The sequence below is a fragment of the Papio anubis genome, chromosome 10 (genome assembly GCF_008728515.1).
Source record: "Papio anubis isolate 15944 chromosome 10, Panubis1.0, whole genome shotgun sequence".
Lineage (NCBI taxonomy): Eukaryota > Metazoa > Chordata > Mammalia > Primates > Cercopithecidae > Papio > Papio anubis.
The window spans coordinates 221,172-237,006 of record NC_044985.1 but is presented as its reverse complement, the minus strand read 5'-3'; the positions used below and the strand labels follow the sequence as shown (position 1 = coordinate 237,006).

At 58.8% G+C, this 15,835-nt stretch overlaps 2 protein-coding genes across 2 annotated transcripts in view; one reads left to right on the top strand and one right to left on the bottom strand.

Annotated features, from left to right (window-relative positions):
• Positions 1-356: 356 nt before the first annotated feature.
• On the bottom strand, positions 357-1,895 carry LOC110740972. Its single transcript, XM_021924349.2, has 3 exons — positions 1,811-1,895; positions 1,222-1,711; positions 357-938 (listed from the first exon to the last, which is right to left on the bottom strand). The coding sequence occupies exons 1-3, from the start codon at positions 1,893-1,895 to the stop codon at positions 725-727; spliced, it is 789 nt and encodes a 262-aa protein (XP_021780041.2). The 3' UTR covers positions 357-724.
• Positions 1,654-15,835, top strand: part of ARHGEF4 (Rho guanine nucleotide exchange factor 4) — a 208,607-nt gene continuing 194,425 nt past the window's right edge. The window contains exon 1 of the mRNA XM_017948007.3: positions 1,654-1,932. Within this exon, the coding sequence (XP_017803496.3) occupies positions 1,894-1,932 (39 nt within the window). The 5' untranslated portion in view covers positions 1,654-1,893. The remainder of the gene's footprint in view (positions 1,933-15,835) is intronic.

Genomic DNA, 15,835 nt, shown 5'->3' with positions numbered 1-15,835 from the left:
CTCTGCTACACAGGGAGGCTGGCCCAGGCCCCAGAGCCTGAACCAGGGGTTCTCTAAGTGTGGTCCCAGTGCCTGCAGCTTCAGGGTCACTTGGAAACACGTTAAAATGCAAATCCTCAGGCCCCACCCCAGATCCTGCGCCAGGGTGGCAGCGGTGGGGGGCAGCAGCCTAAGCTCTATGGTGCCCTCTACGTGGTTCTGATTCGGGTCTGAGAACCCAGGTCCAGGGCTGTCCACTGGTCACACAGAGGAGTCCAGATAACCATGGAACCTGTGGCCAGGTGTTGTGTATTTTCACTGGACCCTCCAGGGGATTAGCGCTTTAAGCCTTCAAAGAAGAGGGAATTAACTTTTGCTGAGCACCTGTGAGGTTTAATTTCTCACGTACTCTCCATGGCAACCCCACCAGACGGTCATTCCTTTCCAATGTTAAAGATACGTGTTTAGAGCAGATGATCATGATTACACAATTGGTGTGCAGCACGGCCAGGTGGCCAGATCCCAATCCCACGCCCTCCTCCCACCACCATGGGCCTCAGGGACGTGCTTCTGGCACAGTCATGGATCCTGGGTAACAAAAAGGTGGGACAGGGGACGCAGGACCTTCAGATGGCCCCACAGTGCCTCCTGTGGGTATCTATCTCCCAAGCTTCTCGCCCTGGCCTGGTTGCTCTGAGGGCCTGGGAGAGGCAGAGACAGGCTGGGTGTAGGGAAAATACACACACTACCAGCACCCCCGGACACGCAGTGCTGACCAGGCATAGCGTTCAGTGGGGCTAGGACGTGGGCGTGGGTGCAAGGCTTGAGCGGGGGTGCAAAAAGCCAGTCTGGGCAGATACTCTCCCTCCGTGGGGCGCCGATCCCAGAAATGGTGGACGGAACAGGGCTGCAGTACGGTGCACATGGGCCCTGGGGTCTTAACCTTCGTGGGCCTCTTCCTGCATAAAATAAAACATTTAAAATTAGAGTTTACAACTGCATTCATATGAAGATGAATATACTCCAGGCTAGACTCATTAGGATTTTATTATACTCGGTTTTTTTCTTCTGATTTTAAAATAGTGCCGTCCTAGGGCTGGTTAGAGTTTCCTGGGCAGGCCCCGCCTCCTTAACCCCTGCAAAGAAAGCAGCGAGGACTTCCCTTTGCCCCTAAGCAGAAAGCTGCGCTCCTGAATGGTTATGGGTGTGACTATTCACTCACATCCTATCTGCAAGACATACCTGGAAAGGTGGGTGGGAGACAAGAGGGAGCTGGAAGCCAAGACTTCGGTCCCGGATATCCTAGTCCACACTTGTCCCCAGCAGGTGTGTGAGTGCCGGCGCGCTGCGGAGCCTCTCTGGGTCTCCGTTTCCACAACTGGTAAACAAGAACGCTGGGCGGACTGAGCTCTGAAAGTTCTCGGAGCTTGACAATCACAGCTCAGCAGAGAGGCCGCCCCTGCCCCCAGGAGGGCGGAGGCACCTGAGTCTGCGGTGCGGAGGGCAGGCCGAGGGAACCCGCGCCAAATTGGAGACGTGCAAATGCAAGCCGCCTGCTGCTTTCTCTCTGAGAAGACACTCCTAGGCTCCCCGGCGGCCCAGGAGCTCGGCTGGGCGGGACGATCCCGGGGGCCCGTGGGCCCGTGGGCCGGGTCTGTGGCCAGCTCGCTGTGTGTCTGTGCGTGCCCAGTCCCGCGGGTGACCAAAGCCCGGGGGCGGGCGGGGCAGGAGCCTGGACGCGCTCAGAAACCCTCACGCGCCTCGAGTGGCCAGGTTTGCGGGGGCGGAGCGTCCCAGCGCGGGCGCCAGGGCGGACCCTAGGGAGGGGCGCTGGGCGGTGTCGGTGGAGCCGGCTCGGCAGCGCGGGGAGGCGCGTAGTCCTGCGGCCGGGCTCCGTGCGCCCCGGCGGCCACCATGCTCAGCGTCGTGCACTTCCTCCGGAGCTTCTTCAAGGTGAGAGCCGGCGTCCAGGACTTGCGGTCGGGCTCGCGGCGCCCTGCGCGGGTGGGGAGGAGCACAGCCTGCGCTGGCCGCTGCGCCCCGGGCCGTCCCCTGGGCACCCGGTGGGTGGGGACACCCTCGCGGCTCCACGCCGCTCCCAACTTTCCGACGTGCAGACCGGAGGCGGCGTCCTGCGAAGTGGGGCCCCCTCGAGCGCGGGGAAGAAGGGGGCTCCGTTGGGGGCGGTAGGGACTGTGGCCCCGGGCGAGCCCCTGAGAGGGCAAGGGCGAGCGCCTGAACCGGCCTCCCCGCGCCTGGACCGGCCTGGGCGCGCGGGGCACTCGGAGCCTCTGCCTGGACCGGCCTGGGCGCGCGGGGCACTCGGAGCCTCTGCCTGGACCGGCCTGGGCGCGCGGGGCACTGGGAGCCTCTGCCTGGACCGGCCTGGGCGCGCGGGGCACTCGGAGCCTCTGCCGCTTGGCGCAGTACCGCCTCATTTCGGGGAAGGAGGGCGTTGCGGCCGGTGATTGCCGGAGAAGTGGTTGGCTGTATGTTAGTTCGGGGCTGAGGGTACGTGAGGGCGCAGCAGCGACAAGGAGCTGGAACTGGGGTCCGGGCTGTTGGGCTCCTGCCCGGGGTGCCCCCTCTCTGGCCCGATTTCCGGGTCCGCTCACCATCGGGACCTACTCAGTTGGGACGCCTCCACCTCGCTGTGCCCAGGAACCCCAAAGTGGGCAGGGGCTCCAGGGCACTGTCAGGGGTGGCCGGCCACAGGTTGCCAAGCCCCACCTCCCCAGGTGAGCCAGCGGGAGGGCGGTTGCGACGCTGGTGGTGCTGGCCTCCGACTGCGGGAGCAACTGGATGAAAGGCGAGGCGGGGAAGAGCCGCCAGCTCTCAGCTGCGGGTCCAGGTGGAGGCAGACCTGTGTGGGGCTGTTGGAGCGGGAGGGGCGGGAGGGCGCCCTACTTGGCTGTGCAATCACCTTCTCCCAGAGTTGAAGACTAGAGGTTGGGGTCGGAGTTCTGTGGCCGAGAGCTCTGGTGAAAGGGGTGGGAAGCCAGGTGACCCAGGACAGACCTGCAGGAGCCCTGCCCTCAGCCCCTCTGAGGGCCTGGCATCAGCTCCCACCCCCAGCGATAATGAAGTGATACAGGCATCAAGAGTGGAGAGGGCCCGACAGCCCGGAAGGTGGCCTTTCGGGAACCTGTGCTGGTGAGTGCAGGAGATGGCTTGGAAGAGCTCAGACCCGCTTCAAATGCTGACTCTGTCATTGAGGAGGTGTGCAATCTTGGGACAGTCACATAACCACCTGGGTCTTTGTTTTGAAAGATGTGGGTGATGATTCCACGCCCTCCACACCTTTCAGGGTTAGTGTGAAGGTTTTATTAGAAAATGTGAGTGTGGGCCGGTGCAGTGGCTCTTGCCTGTAATCTCAGCACTTTGGGAGGTGGAGTCGGGGGTGGATTGCCTGAGGTCAGGAGTTCGAGACCAGCCTGGCCAACATGTTGAAACCCCATCTCTACTAAAAATACAAAAATCAGCTGGGCCTGGTAGTGGGCGCCTGTAATCCCAGCTACTTGGGAGGCTGAGGCAGGAGAATTGCTTGAACCCGGGAGACAGAGGTTACAGTGAGCCAAGTTAGCACCACTGCACTCCAGCCTGGGTGACACAGCGAGACTCCATCTCAAAAAAAAGAGAAAAAGAAAAAAGGAAGGAAGGAAAGAAAGGGGGGAGGGAAGGAAGGAAGGAAGGAAGAAAAGAAAGAAAGAAATAAGGAAATGTGAGTGTATTTGTGAAACGGTGAGCTCTGGACCTTGGTTCTGCTGCACCCACAGCAAGGGTGGCAAGGAGTTGCCCAGGTGAGGGGAAGGTGGCTGGACAGAATCTGAGATGCCTGGGCAGAATCTGAGTCACCCAGCTGGCCCCAGAAGCTCCGGGAGCAGGCAGAGTGTGGCTGGAGGAGAAGCCGCTGGACATCTCTGGGCAGCCACCTTGCCTGCTGCTGCCTGGGAGGCTCCTGGGAAAGTATTGCAGAGACACGCTGTCCTCCAGTTCCCCATCTATTCAGAGAGGACTTTCCATACTTTCTGCCGTGTGTCTGCCTCAGGTCCCTGTAGGTCCTGAGATACCTGAGGCCTCCCCATGCACACCACAGGGAGATCAGCTGTGCCCCTCAGAGGGTCTCCTTTCTGCTGTCCACATGGGAGGGGCTCTGACTGCCACAGCAGTCCACTTCTGGCCGTGTGAGTGGGCCTTGCCGAGCCACCGACAACGTAGTTCATACTTATTCCTCTCGGACATCGGTCGTAAGGAATACCCCGTGAGGATACAGGCTGTGGGGCGGGCAGGGGAGCTACGTGCTTGAGTCACTGCCTGGTGCCTCCTAGTGTCCCCAGGGATTGGTCCTATGAGGTTCCCCTGATGATGGGTGCTGGACTAGGCCAGAAAAGGCCCACTTCATTCTGGGACCTCAGATTGTCCGGGTCTCCCAGTCAGACTGTTAGCTGAGATGCAGCAAGTCTCCACCAAGCCCAGGAGGAGGACCCCAAGGCCCCAGGTGTGACTCCTGGTGGCGCTTGGTGCAGACTGTACACAGCATACAGATCTGCTCCAGCACGTTGGGCACCGTGGGATCCATGGGGCATGACAGCCGTGTGGCAGAGTCCCTCCCCGTGCAGGCAGACCACTCGGAGAGCCTGCACCTGCCAGGGGCCCACACAGGTGCACCGCCTTGGGGGTCACCCAGCAAATGAGTCAGAGGAGCAGCACACCCAAAAGGAAAATATGTTGTCTCAAAAATCCAGAGGCCCTCCCAGCATCATGTGTGCCAAGCATAACTTTGGCTTTCGAGGGGGTATTTCAAAATGTTCCAGATAGCTGGACACCCCTGCTGCCTGCCTGGAGCCGTCACTGAAGTGGCAGGTCCTTGTATTTTCATAGAATATGTGTCCTACACTCTGGTACATGTATGTCCGACACTTAGGGTACTTTGCTACTTGGTGTCCTCCAAGACCTGGTAGTGTGCAGAAGGCCCGCATGAGGTCCTCGGGAGAGAAAGGTCAAGGTCGTTGTTGGCTAAACTGTGGCACAGAATCATTGAGCCAAGACATGTCATGAAGGTGGGATGCTGTGGCCCATGACAGGGAAGTGAACCCACTTCCATAGATTCCTGAGTACTGCAGCAGGAAACACACACACAGGAACACACACAAGCATACAGAGGTGCACGTAGGTGCACACGGGCACACACACAGACACACAGGCAACACACAGATACAGGCATACACACTTGGGACACACAGGCACACACGCAGACACACAGGTGTACCTACAGGTGCACACACACAGAGACAGTTTTCATCCAGTCAGTGGCTCTGTACTATGCCAAGGATTGTGACAGGTTCAGTCCATTAGGGAGGTCATAAGTGGGACAGCACAGCTGTTGAGAGAATCCACTTGATTGAGCCCATAGCCGTCCGCTGCATCTTCAAGGCCCCGTGTCTCCTGCACGAGCCTCCCTGGCAGGTTAAGGGGATGCAGCTGCATTTTCTGCCTTGGGTGCTGGTGATTTCTTCGTCTCCAGAGATGAAGTGTTGCTCGTGAGCCACAGTTGTGGAGGGGAGGGTGTTGCAGAGCCATCCAGGCAGTCTTTCCCACCACAGAAGCCTCCACACATGGCTCAGGGAGCCACGATGGAGTTCTTGCCACGCACTGGCATGTGCTTGTCACCTGAGCACTCAGGAGCTAGGGAAATTGTCGCAGGACAGGTTGGGATCCCAGTGGGCTGCCACGAGGTGGACACAGGGCACAGCTCTCGTCATGGCCTGCGTGCCACTGCCTCTGGCAAGCCTCACTCCTGGTGGCGGGCTGTGGAGACATCCTGGGCTGCCAGAAACAGTGTCAGCTCAGAACCAGCCCTCAGTGGTGCCAGGAGGTCCAGGTACTTCTCTGTCTAGGAGGCTCTGGAAGGTTCACAGCATACACCTGTGGTGTTACGCAGGTGACCAGCCTCCCCAGAACTCAACGAGTTTTGGGTCTATTGAGCAAAATCTGGGAATTGGGCAAGGGGCAATAGAGTTTATTCAGCAGATATCTGTTGAACACCTACTGTGTGCCAGATGTTGTTTTAGGCACACATGGTAGACTCCTGCCTACCAGACCTAGTTTTAAAAAGTGATTGTTCGTTTGTTTGTTTGAGACAGAATCTTGCCCTGTCGCCCAGGCTGGGATGTAGCAGTGTGATCTCAGCTCACTGCAACCTCCGCCTCCCGGGTTCAAGCAATTCTCCTGCCTCAGCCTCCCAAGTAGTTGGGATTACAGGCACGCACCACCATGCCTAGCTAATTTTTTGTATTTTTAGTAGAGACAGGATTTCGCTATGCTGGCCAGGCTGGTCTTGAACTCCTGACCTCGTGATCCGCCTGCCTCGGCCTCCCTAAGTGCTGGGATTACAGGTGTGAGCCACTGCGCCAGGCCTAAAAAGTTTTTTTCCCCACATTTCTATTAGTATTACACACATCAAATAGGACCCTATTGGCATTACCTGTCGATTTCAGTCCTAGCAGTGCCATGGGTGAGTCATCAGTGCCAAGGAGCATGAGAACATCCTGGTGTTCTTCTGGCTGCCAGCACCTGAGTGCTTCCTCCCATCCTCTGTCGTGCCTCACTGTTCTCATCTGTAGAATTTCCACCAACGGGAAGTTCTCCCGTGATCGTCTCCAGCTGACAGAGAACGATGTCTGTGGCAATATTCCAAGCGGTTGGCGTTCCCCTTCCTAAGTGTTTCTTGGTGCTTTGGGCTGGCGCAGGTCTTTTTGGCTCCCCTGGAGACATGGTGAGGGATGCTGTGCAGGTTGCTCTTGGTCGGTCTCCACCAGCACTGTATCCCCTCAGATTCTTGGATTCTGATTCCTTCAAGGCATTCTGGCTTTTCAGTTTCACTTTGTGGGGCCACTGTCAAGCTGAGGATTCAGGGGACCAACAGCTCACCTGCTGGCTCTTGGCCTCCAGCATGGCGGGCGCACCTGCAGCAGCACATTGCCCTGGCCTGGGGTGATGCTCTTCCCCCAGGGTTGGGGATGCTCCAAACCCGTTCTCACCATTCTCCCTGTTTTTGCTGGTGTATGTTGGCACAGTCCTCATTCTCTGAAGCATGAGTCTTTTCCCTGATGGTTTCACTTGTAATTGGTTCCCCTGGCCATGCTGGGATCTGACTCTGCTCTTTGTCCTGGAGGCAGGGAAAGGGGCCAGGGTGGGCATGAGCAGAGCAGGTGACTCGCTGGGGAGGGCATAACAGCCTGAAGCAGCCAGAGGGAGGAGCAAGGGTTCAGTGGGGTTGTGAGCCCCCAGTGCGTCCCCATGCCTAAGGTGAGGGTCCCACTCTTTCCCAAACCGTACCCTGACTGTCACTCGAGGAGCAAGGAAACACCACATCCTCTGGCTGTGTAATGCGCCAGCCAGTCTGCAGGTCGGTGGAGCCAGTCTGCAGGTCGGTGGAGCCAGTCTGCAGGTCGGTGGAGTCAGTCTGCAGGTCGGTGGAGTCAGTCTGCAGGTCGGTGGAGTCAGTCTGCAGGTTGGTGGAGTCAGACTGCAGGTTGGTGGAGTCAGTCTGCAGATTGGTGGAGTCAGACTGCTTTTGGTTCAGCCATATCTCAGGCCGATGGCTGCAGGAAAGAAGAGACACTCGTACTTTATGTGGAGTGGTAGAGAGGCCCTGCTAGGACGGAGTATGTCATTGCCTCACTTGAAGCTGTACAGGGCAGTTAGAAGCAGCAAGCGCACCCAGCAGTCCTTGGATTCTTCATGCCTTTCATTTGGATTTTGTAGCAAGAGCTGTTTCCCCGCCAAAGCACCCAGTAGTCACTTGGCCACCATTTATGATTTATTTAGGGGCTGGCCATGCAGGCAGTGGGATGTCGGAGTTCCCCATCTTCCACAGTGGTAATGTATTTCCACGGCTTTTGGCTTCAACCAGGTGAAATCCTCAGTCCCAGCCCTCCTCCCCACCTTCCTGCAGATCTCTTACCAGCAGGGATCCTTGTACCAGTTTCTTTACTAGTGAAGGATCTTGATTGCCAAAGACAGAAAAGGGCTCCAGTTAAGTGAAAAAAGAAAGAACATCTTGGCGGGTTGGGGATAGCTCATTGGCTCAGCTCGTGCAGGGATGAAGGGGGCGAAGTGCAGTGGGGACTGTGGGGCTGCCCCGGGCGTGGGCTCTACTGCTCTGCTGACAACACCCCCTAGTGCCTCTTGTAGGCGGTGAGGGTCTGTCCTCATGAGCCAGGGTTCTGGCTGAGGCTTAGCGGAGCTGCCAGAGGGTGGGACGAGAGGATATCTGCCTCCTTTCTATTTCCAAGATAGATGGGGCCAGATTTTCAGTTATCTTGGGATCCCTTCCTCTCCCCAGTCCTGGCAGCTGTTCAGCATGGGGCAGCCAATACCTACTCATGGCATACAATTGAGAAGTCCCACTAGGACTCACTGGGCCCCTCCGCTTTTGTGGGGGAAGGAGGGTCTAAATAAACTCCAGGTTCCTGGGGCCTCTGCCAGGGAGCCACCTACATCCTTGAACTCTTCTGGGTGAAGGTCTCAGCAGGAACCCAAGGCTGGAGACCCTGAGCCGGGGCAGGCTGCCCTCTTGAACCCTAAAGAGGCTGGTCTCCTGCATGACGGAGTGGGCAGGGCAGACCCGGCAGGGGAGCCAGCTGCCTGCCAGGAGGCCTTCGGTGCCTCCCCTGGGCTGTGCCTCCTGCCACCCTGGACTTGCCAGCCTTGGCTGCGTTGCTGCTCAGAGGCACCAGTGCTTCCTCCTGCTATGGGCTGCTTCTCCCACACTGCCCTTCCAAGGTGGGGGCACGGGTCCCACCTGTGCTTTTCCTCCAGACCCTGCCTCTGCCCCCTTGGGGTCTCCCCCGACCTCACCAGATGGTCCCTCTGTACAACACACATTCTCAAGCACCCCCTGCTTGTTGGGCCATGATTGACATCTCCAAAGGTGCCTCCCCTCCTTTACAACAGGGCAACATCAGGGTTGGAGGGCCTCACGAGCAGCACCATCCCCATGAGGGTCCTGCAGCCAGGGACGGGCCAGTGGGCAATATGGTTTAAACCTCACCGCCTTATAACCGGCAGAAGGTGAGGGGCAGCCCATTTCAGAGGTGAGGAAGTCACACACGGGCTCCAGAGAGACACAGCACTTCTGCTGAGCCAGGGAGCGGGTTGCCCTCAGAGGGAGAAGCAAACAAAACGTTTGGGGTCAGTGACTCCTATGGGAAACCCAGAGGGAATTCAGATCCTCTGCAGGCTCTGGTGCCTCCCCAGGTTATAAACAGTGGCTAGAGTCTCAGGAAGGGCTGAGGGCACCTGACCGAAGCCGGTGGGAGGGCAGGCACGCAGAGGTGGGGCAGGCTGTGCCCAGCCCACACCCGGAGAGCAGGGCTGTGCTCCACCCAAGTTTGGAGAGGTTTCAGGAGTTCGTGTCTCCAGAAACATCAGCCGGGGGCCCTCTGGATTCAGGGCCCCCTTGGGGTTCTGACCTGGCCGCACACAGACTCCGCGCATTTCCCTAGGACAGGCCGTGCTCCGAACCCTGGCCCTGCCCCCTGGCCCCGCCCTCGGAGCCAACAGCCCAATCCCAGCCGAAGTGCTGGGATGACAGGCGTGAGCCAGCCGGCCCGCCGTGTTTTTTTTAGAACCAGTGGAGTTGAACGGAAACCCATCTCTGAAACTTGGCCAAGTGTGATGCTGCTGCCTGATGTTGCCGGCCAGAATTCCTGCTCTAGGTAGAAAGTAAGTTTCTGGCCGGGCACGGTGGCTCACACCTGTAATCCTAGCACTTTGGGAGCCATTTGAGCCCAGGAGTTCCAGCCCAGCCTGGGCAACATAGTGAGACCCCGTCTCTACAAAAATGTTTTTAAAAAATTAGCGTGGCATGGTGCACACACCTGCAGTCCCAGCTACTTGGGAGGTTGAGGCAGGAGGATCATGGGAACCCAGTACAGGCACCGGCCACCGCTCCCGGCTAATTTTTGTATTTTTGGTAGAAATGGGGTTTCACCATGTTGGCCAGGCTGGTCTCGGTCTCTTGACCTCGTGATCCACCCACTTCGGCCTCCCAAAGTGCTGGGATTACAGGCTCGAGCCACTGCACCCGGCCAAGAAAGTGTGTTTTTACAGAGGCGTGCTGACCAGGACAACATCCGCCTCAGAGCGCCATGGGTGTGGCCGGTGGGAGAAGCTGGGTCAGGTGTGGCAGTTTGCCTCTGTGCAAGGACTCAAGCTTGTGAGAAAAGCTGAAAGCGACTCACAGGGTGGCACATCCACAGAGCAGCACTAGCAGGGAGGGAGCTGCTGCCCTACACACCAGTCCGGACTGGCCTCCAGGGAACCAGGCCCAGTGGCAGAAGCCAGACCTATGGTGTGATCCCAAATGCGAACCTACAGTGACAGAAAGCCCACAGGTGGCTGCCTGGGGACAGGTGCAGGTGGGTGGGAGCCGGAGGGTGGATGAGGAAGGACAGAGGCAGTGGACATTTGCTGTTGACTCCGCACCTGTCGAAACCCTCAGGTTGTGCTTCCAGTGTGTGAGTTTGTTGTGTATCAGTTACACCTCGATCAAGCCAGGCCCACCTCGGCCAGAAGGCGGCCATCTCCCTGCAGGCCTGGCTCAAGGCCTGTTGCCCAGGACCTTCTCTGAGAGCTCAAATAAGCCCCTTCCTGCATCCGCTCCCTGGGTGCCCCACGCACGGAGCCCAGGACGATCCTGGGGCAGCAGGCGGGCAGCGCAATGAGCCAGGCTCACAGAGACCAGTGGTTCGGGCTTCCTCAGCTGAGTGCTCAGCTCGAACCAAGCCTGTCTGTGCGTCATCAGTGCTGTGTCCTTGCCGGCTGGTGTTGCCAGGGCCTAGGGCCTGGGGACTGTCAGCCTGGGGTGACTGGTCATCTGAGGCCCCCACAATCCAAGAGTCACCTCATCTCGGGTGCTGGGCTCTCAGGAGCCACCCACACCGACTGCCAGGCAGGACCAGGCTGCTGGCCCTGTGCCAACCTCCCTGCCCCGCTTGGCTGTGTAGCGTAAGCCAGTCCTCCCTCTCAGTGCCCCCAGGCCAGCGCCCTCCCTCCAAGACCCTCAGGAGCCTGCCTGCGGGGGCTCACCGTGGGGAGGTGCATGTGGGGAGAGCAACATGGGACGGTGAGAGAGAAGGGACTTAGGGCAGGATTCGGGCCTGGTGAGAGGGGCTTGCGGAAGCTGGACTTTGCTTGGATGGATGCCCTCAGGAGGGGCGGGGGCAACTCTAGGGTCAGGGATCTGTCTTTAGCAGAAGGAGGAAGGAAGCCAGGCCAGAGCTGGACAGCCAGGCAGCTGGGACACTCAGGCAGTTGGTGCACGGCATTGATGGGGCTTCTGTGGTCGGGGCAATGCATGTTTATCTGTGCTCAGACATGAGTCCAGAGAGGCTGCTTCTCCTGATCCGTCATAAGGTGGGAGTTGTGGGGCCCGGGGGGTCGAGTTCCGTGACACCGGTATGTTTAGCAGGAGAAGCAGGGCCTGACCGGTCGGTGGATGCACAGGGTGTGTCTCCACCATATCCATAGACATGTGCCAAGCCCTTCAGACCCCAGATTTGATTCTTCAGAGGAGGCCTGAGCAGGTCTTTTAGGGAAAGCCGGGGTGTAATTCTGATGTGCGCAGGCTAAGAGCCCCGTGTGGATTCCTGACACACTGGGTCCAGTCAAGGCGACTCTGAGGCTCTTTCCCAGCCTCTCCTTTGCTGGACACCCTGCCCCAAAGCCGGCTGCACCCTCCAGAAGCAGGCTACCCTTCCCCTCCCAGGAATCTGGCCTTTCTGGACACTGCTCAGTGCCTGAGCTTAATCTGACAAACTGGGTGATGTTAGTAACCAGAGATGTCTCCTGCTTCCTCTTTTTTTTTTTTGAGACGGAGTCTCGCTCTGTCGCCCGGGTTGGAGTACAGTGGCACCATCTCGGCTCACTGCAAGCTCCACCTCCCAGGTTCACGCCATTCTCCTGCCTCAGCTTCCTGAGTAGCTGGGACTACGGGTGCCCGCCACCACACCCGGTTAATTTTTTGTGTGTGTCTTTAGTAGAGACAGGGTTTCACCTGTTAGCCAGGATGGTCTTGATCTCCTGACCCCGTGATCCGCCTGCCTTGGCCTCCCAAAGTGCTGGGATTACAGGCTTGAGCCACTGTGCCTGGCCTCCTGCTTCCTCTTGAATCTGCTTTTCATCTGGAGTATGAGTGCCTCAATGCAGAGGAGGCCGGGGGAAATGATCGAGACCTCATGGGCACCCAGAGACAGGAGGTTTCAGTCACCACCTCAGACTTGGAGGCACCAAAAGATCATCACTGTGCAAATTTGGTGTGACTTAATCATTCATCCCTCAGTTTTCGTATCTGTAAAACGGGGATAGGGGTCCCTCTCTGTAAGATGGCTGTGACAGTCACGTGTGCGGACGTTTGTGGAATGTTCCTTTTTACCTGCAAACCTTGAGGGCTCAATGCTGTGGCCTCAGCTGCTTTTCCACCCCCACGCTTGGCTCCGAAGGCCTGACCCCCTGAAGCAGGGGCACATTTGTCCTTCCCTGGGTCCACCCAGGTCCCCTTTCTCTCTGAGTTCTAGAGTTTAGAAAACGTCAGACGAGGCTTCACAGGAACAGTGCTGGCTTAGAGACCTGGGGGTGAGTCAGGCATGGCAGGCGGCCCTGAAGACCACTCTGCCAGCACAGCTAGTGCGCCCATCCCTGTGCTGGCTGCACTGCCCCTGGCACGAGGGCCTGTGTGCCCTGACCCTCCCCACAGCCCCTCTGAGAGGCTAGGTCGGAGCCTCAGGAGTGTATGGGATTGGAGCTGGGCCACTGGGCTGGGGTCTGTCTGTGGGCGAAGCTGACCAGCTGAGTGGAGGCCGCGGGTTGAGGGAGCCACGTGGTTGCAGGGGCTCTTCCAGAGGAGAGGAAGGAAAGTCATCCAAGGACACGGGGCCTCTGCCCAGGTGGGTAGGGAGGGTGGGCCGTGGCCAGTCTCCAGGGTGGCAGCAGGCCGTCTGCACAGGGTGGGTGGCGTTGGCCTGAAGGGTGAGGCTTCCCGACCTCAGAGGGGCTGCAGCAGGCCTGTGGAGAGATGCGCTCTGAGCTGCTCCCACCTACCCCATGGGGCAGCAGGGCCTCAGGCCAGGATCGCGTCTGCACCACCCTGTGCGCTGCCCCAGCACACCGACTCGACCCCCACGTCCGGTGTTTTCATCCCCACAGAGCATTTACCTAGTCTTGTTAGAGTCCAGGCCCGTGCTGGGGGCCGGGGAGGTCAGGCCGTGAGCAAGACGTACCTGCAGCCCCTGGACAGGGGCTTCTGAGCCCTCCTGGTGGTAAAGGTTGGCAGCCTGTGAGAATTCAGGGAAGGCTCTGAGCGCTGGCGCTGGAAACCCTCCCCATGTGGGTGTGCAGGCGCCTCCTGCCTGGCATTCCCAGGGCCCAGGAACCAGTGGACGGTAGGGAGGCTTCTGCTCCTAATCCCCAGATCCTGAGGACAGCACCTGAGTGATCCTGTCTCTTCCTCCCTCTGGTGCCGGGCTTGGGGCTTTGAGTGGAGCTGGGGCTCTGTGCATGTTTTAGTGAGGGTTCCAGTCACATGACGCTTGGCTCCCGGTCTGCAGGGAGACCAGGCCCCGAGGGGACATGCTTGGTTGTCAGGGTCAGTGGGACAGGGAGACAGGGCACAGGAGACAGGCCTGGGTGGGGCAGTGAGGCTCAGGGGTGGTGGGCCCTGAAGGAGAGGTGCCAGGCACTGGCCCCGGTCCTGGAGCTGGAGGCTGACGGACAGAATGGGAGCTGTGTCTTGGAGAGGCTGATCGAGCCCTGGGCACCTCGGACCCTCCATGCCAGCCAAGCTAGTTGGGGGCACTGCCCACCTGTGCACCCCCCCAATGGCAGAGGAGGAGAGGACAGTTGGTGGGGACTCCCCTGCTGTCCCCCTCCTCCTTGGGTCCCCAGCCCCAGTCGAGAGCACCTCTTCCCACCCTCCCTTGGGATGTGGAGACTGCGTTCTGGCTCTGTGACCCCTCTCAGTGTCCCAACTTCAGTTTGTTTCTCAATGTGCCCACCTCCCGGAGCTCCCTGAAGAGTAATGGGAGAGTGATGACAAAGCTGGGCCACGTTGGGGCAAGAACACGCTGTTTTGTTGGGTGTTTAACATCACGTCAGAGGGGCAGAGAGATGCAGGCAGGGCTGGGAGGCTTTAGGATGCAGGGAAATTTTCTGTGCCCTATAGGGAGGGTCACCCCCTTTGCTGCCCTAAGAGACAGCCTTGCCTGGGGGCCCAGTGCCCTGGCCTGTGAGGTGGGGCTTGGCAGCCACTCTGCTCCTGGGGGACACCCCACAGGCTGGCCCAGGCTGCCTGTCTGCCTTGGAACTTGAAGGAGGAGACCCTCAATCTCTGAGCAGAGGGACGACTGTCACACATCTCCTTTCCGTGATCTAGGATACACTTTTTTTTTTTTTTTCCTGAGATGGAGTCTTGCTCTGTCGCCCAGGCTGGAGTGCGGTGGCATGATCTCAGCTCACTGCAACCTCCTCCTCCCAGGTTCAAGTGATTCTCCTGCCTCAACCTCCTGAGTAGCTGGAATTACAGGTGCACATCACCATGTCCAGCTAATTTTTGTATTTTTAGTAGAGACAGGGTTTCACCATGTTGTCCAGGCTAGTCTCAAACTCATGACCTCAAGTGATCTGCCTACTTCAGCCTCCCAAAGTGTTGGGATTAGAGATGTGAGCCACCTTGCCCAGCCTAGGATACACTTTTTAAAAAAACAGTATAACACTTTTGAAATGAAAATGCATTTATAATTGATGTGTACATTTAACATACTGATTTTTTTCTTCCCCCTCAAAAGCTCTCCTTGACTGAGTGCCATCTTTGCAAGCAGGAAACAGGATGCTGTAACTGCACGTGTGGTCTGGGGCCAGCATGTGGCATCTCAGGGAGGTCCCAAGCCCTCACCCCACCGGGAGGCTTCCCTACTGCTGGGTCGGCCTCCTGGCCCTATGGGGGTTCTCAAAGCAGCCCACATTTCTAGGGCATCCTCAGAGAGACTCGCAGGAGCGGCTGGGCCAGTGCCCCAGGGAGGGGGCAGCCTCTCACGTGGGAAGTGTGTGGGATCAGGCCTGTCTGTACCTGAGGAAGGAGGAGCCGTTGGCCACTGCTGTGTCTCTGGTACCCTTCATGGAGAGGGGTCTCCTCTCAGGGCACTGTGGGGAGCAGGTGTTTCTGGTGATACCCGTGTCCCAAGTCTGCCCAGGCAGCTACTGCTGCCCGTGACCAGGGGCTTTCTGGGAGCTGGCTCTGCTCTGCTCCCTCCACGAGCCCTGTTCTGGGAGCCTCTCCAGCTGTCCGTCATCCACGGCCAGCATCCACACGGCTGCTGCTCGCACTCCCAATTCCACATTGCCCGACACTTCCCGCCGCAAGGACACAGGTTCCCCCAGGTGGGCTGTCTGTGTCCACAAGCTGGGCACATAGCCCATGGGAAGTAGGGCAGAGTGTGGGGGCTACAGCGCCCCAAGCAGGGGTGCAGTGGGCCACAGGGTGGTGTCCCTACCCCACATCCCTACCTTCAAATGCCCTCATGATGGGGCCTCCCTCGGTAGACAGGGGACTGAGGTGCACGTGGAGGTGAGCAGAGCCACACGGGAAGGGGAAGCGGGAGTCAGCATCAAACCCCTGCCACGGTGCAGTCTTTCCAACGAGACCCTCTCGGATGGCAGCTGAGGCTACTGGGTCTCTGTCACGCGTGCGCTTCCGTGGGGCACTGTCAGAGGGAGAGGCTTCTGTCCCACGAAGGCCTGAGGGGCTTCAGGCCCTCGGTGTAGCCTGGGCAGCCCCCTAGTTCCAACTTCGGGCCGT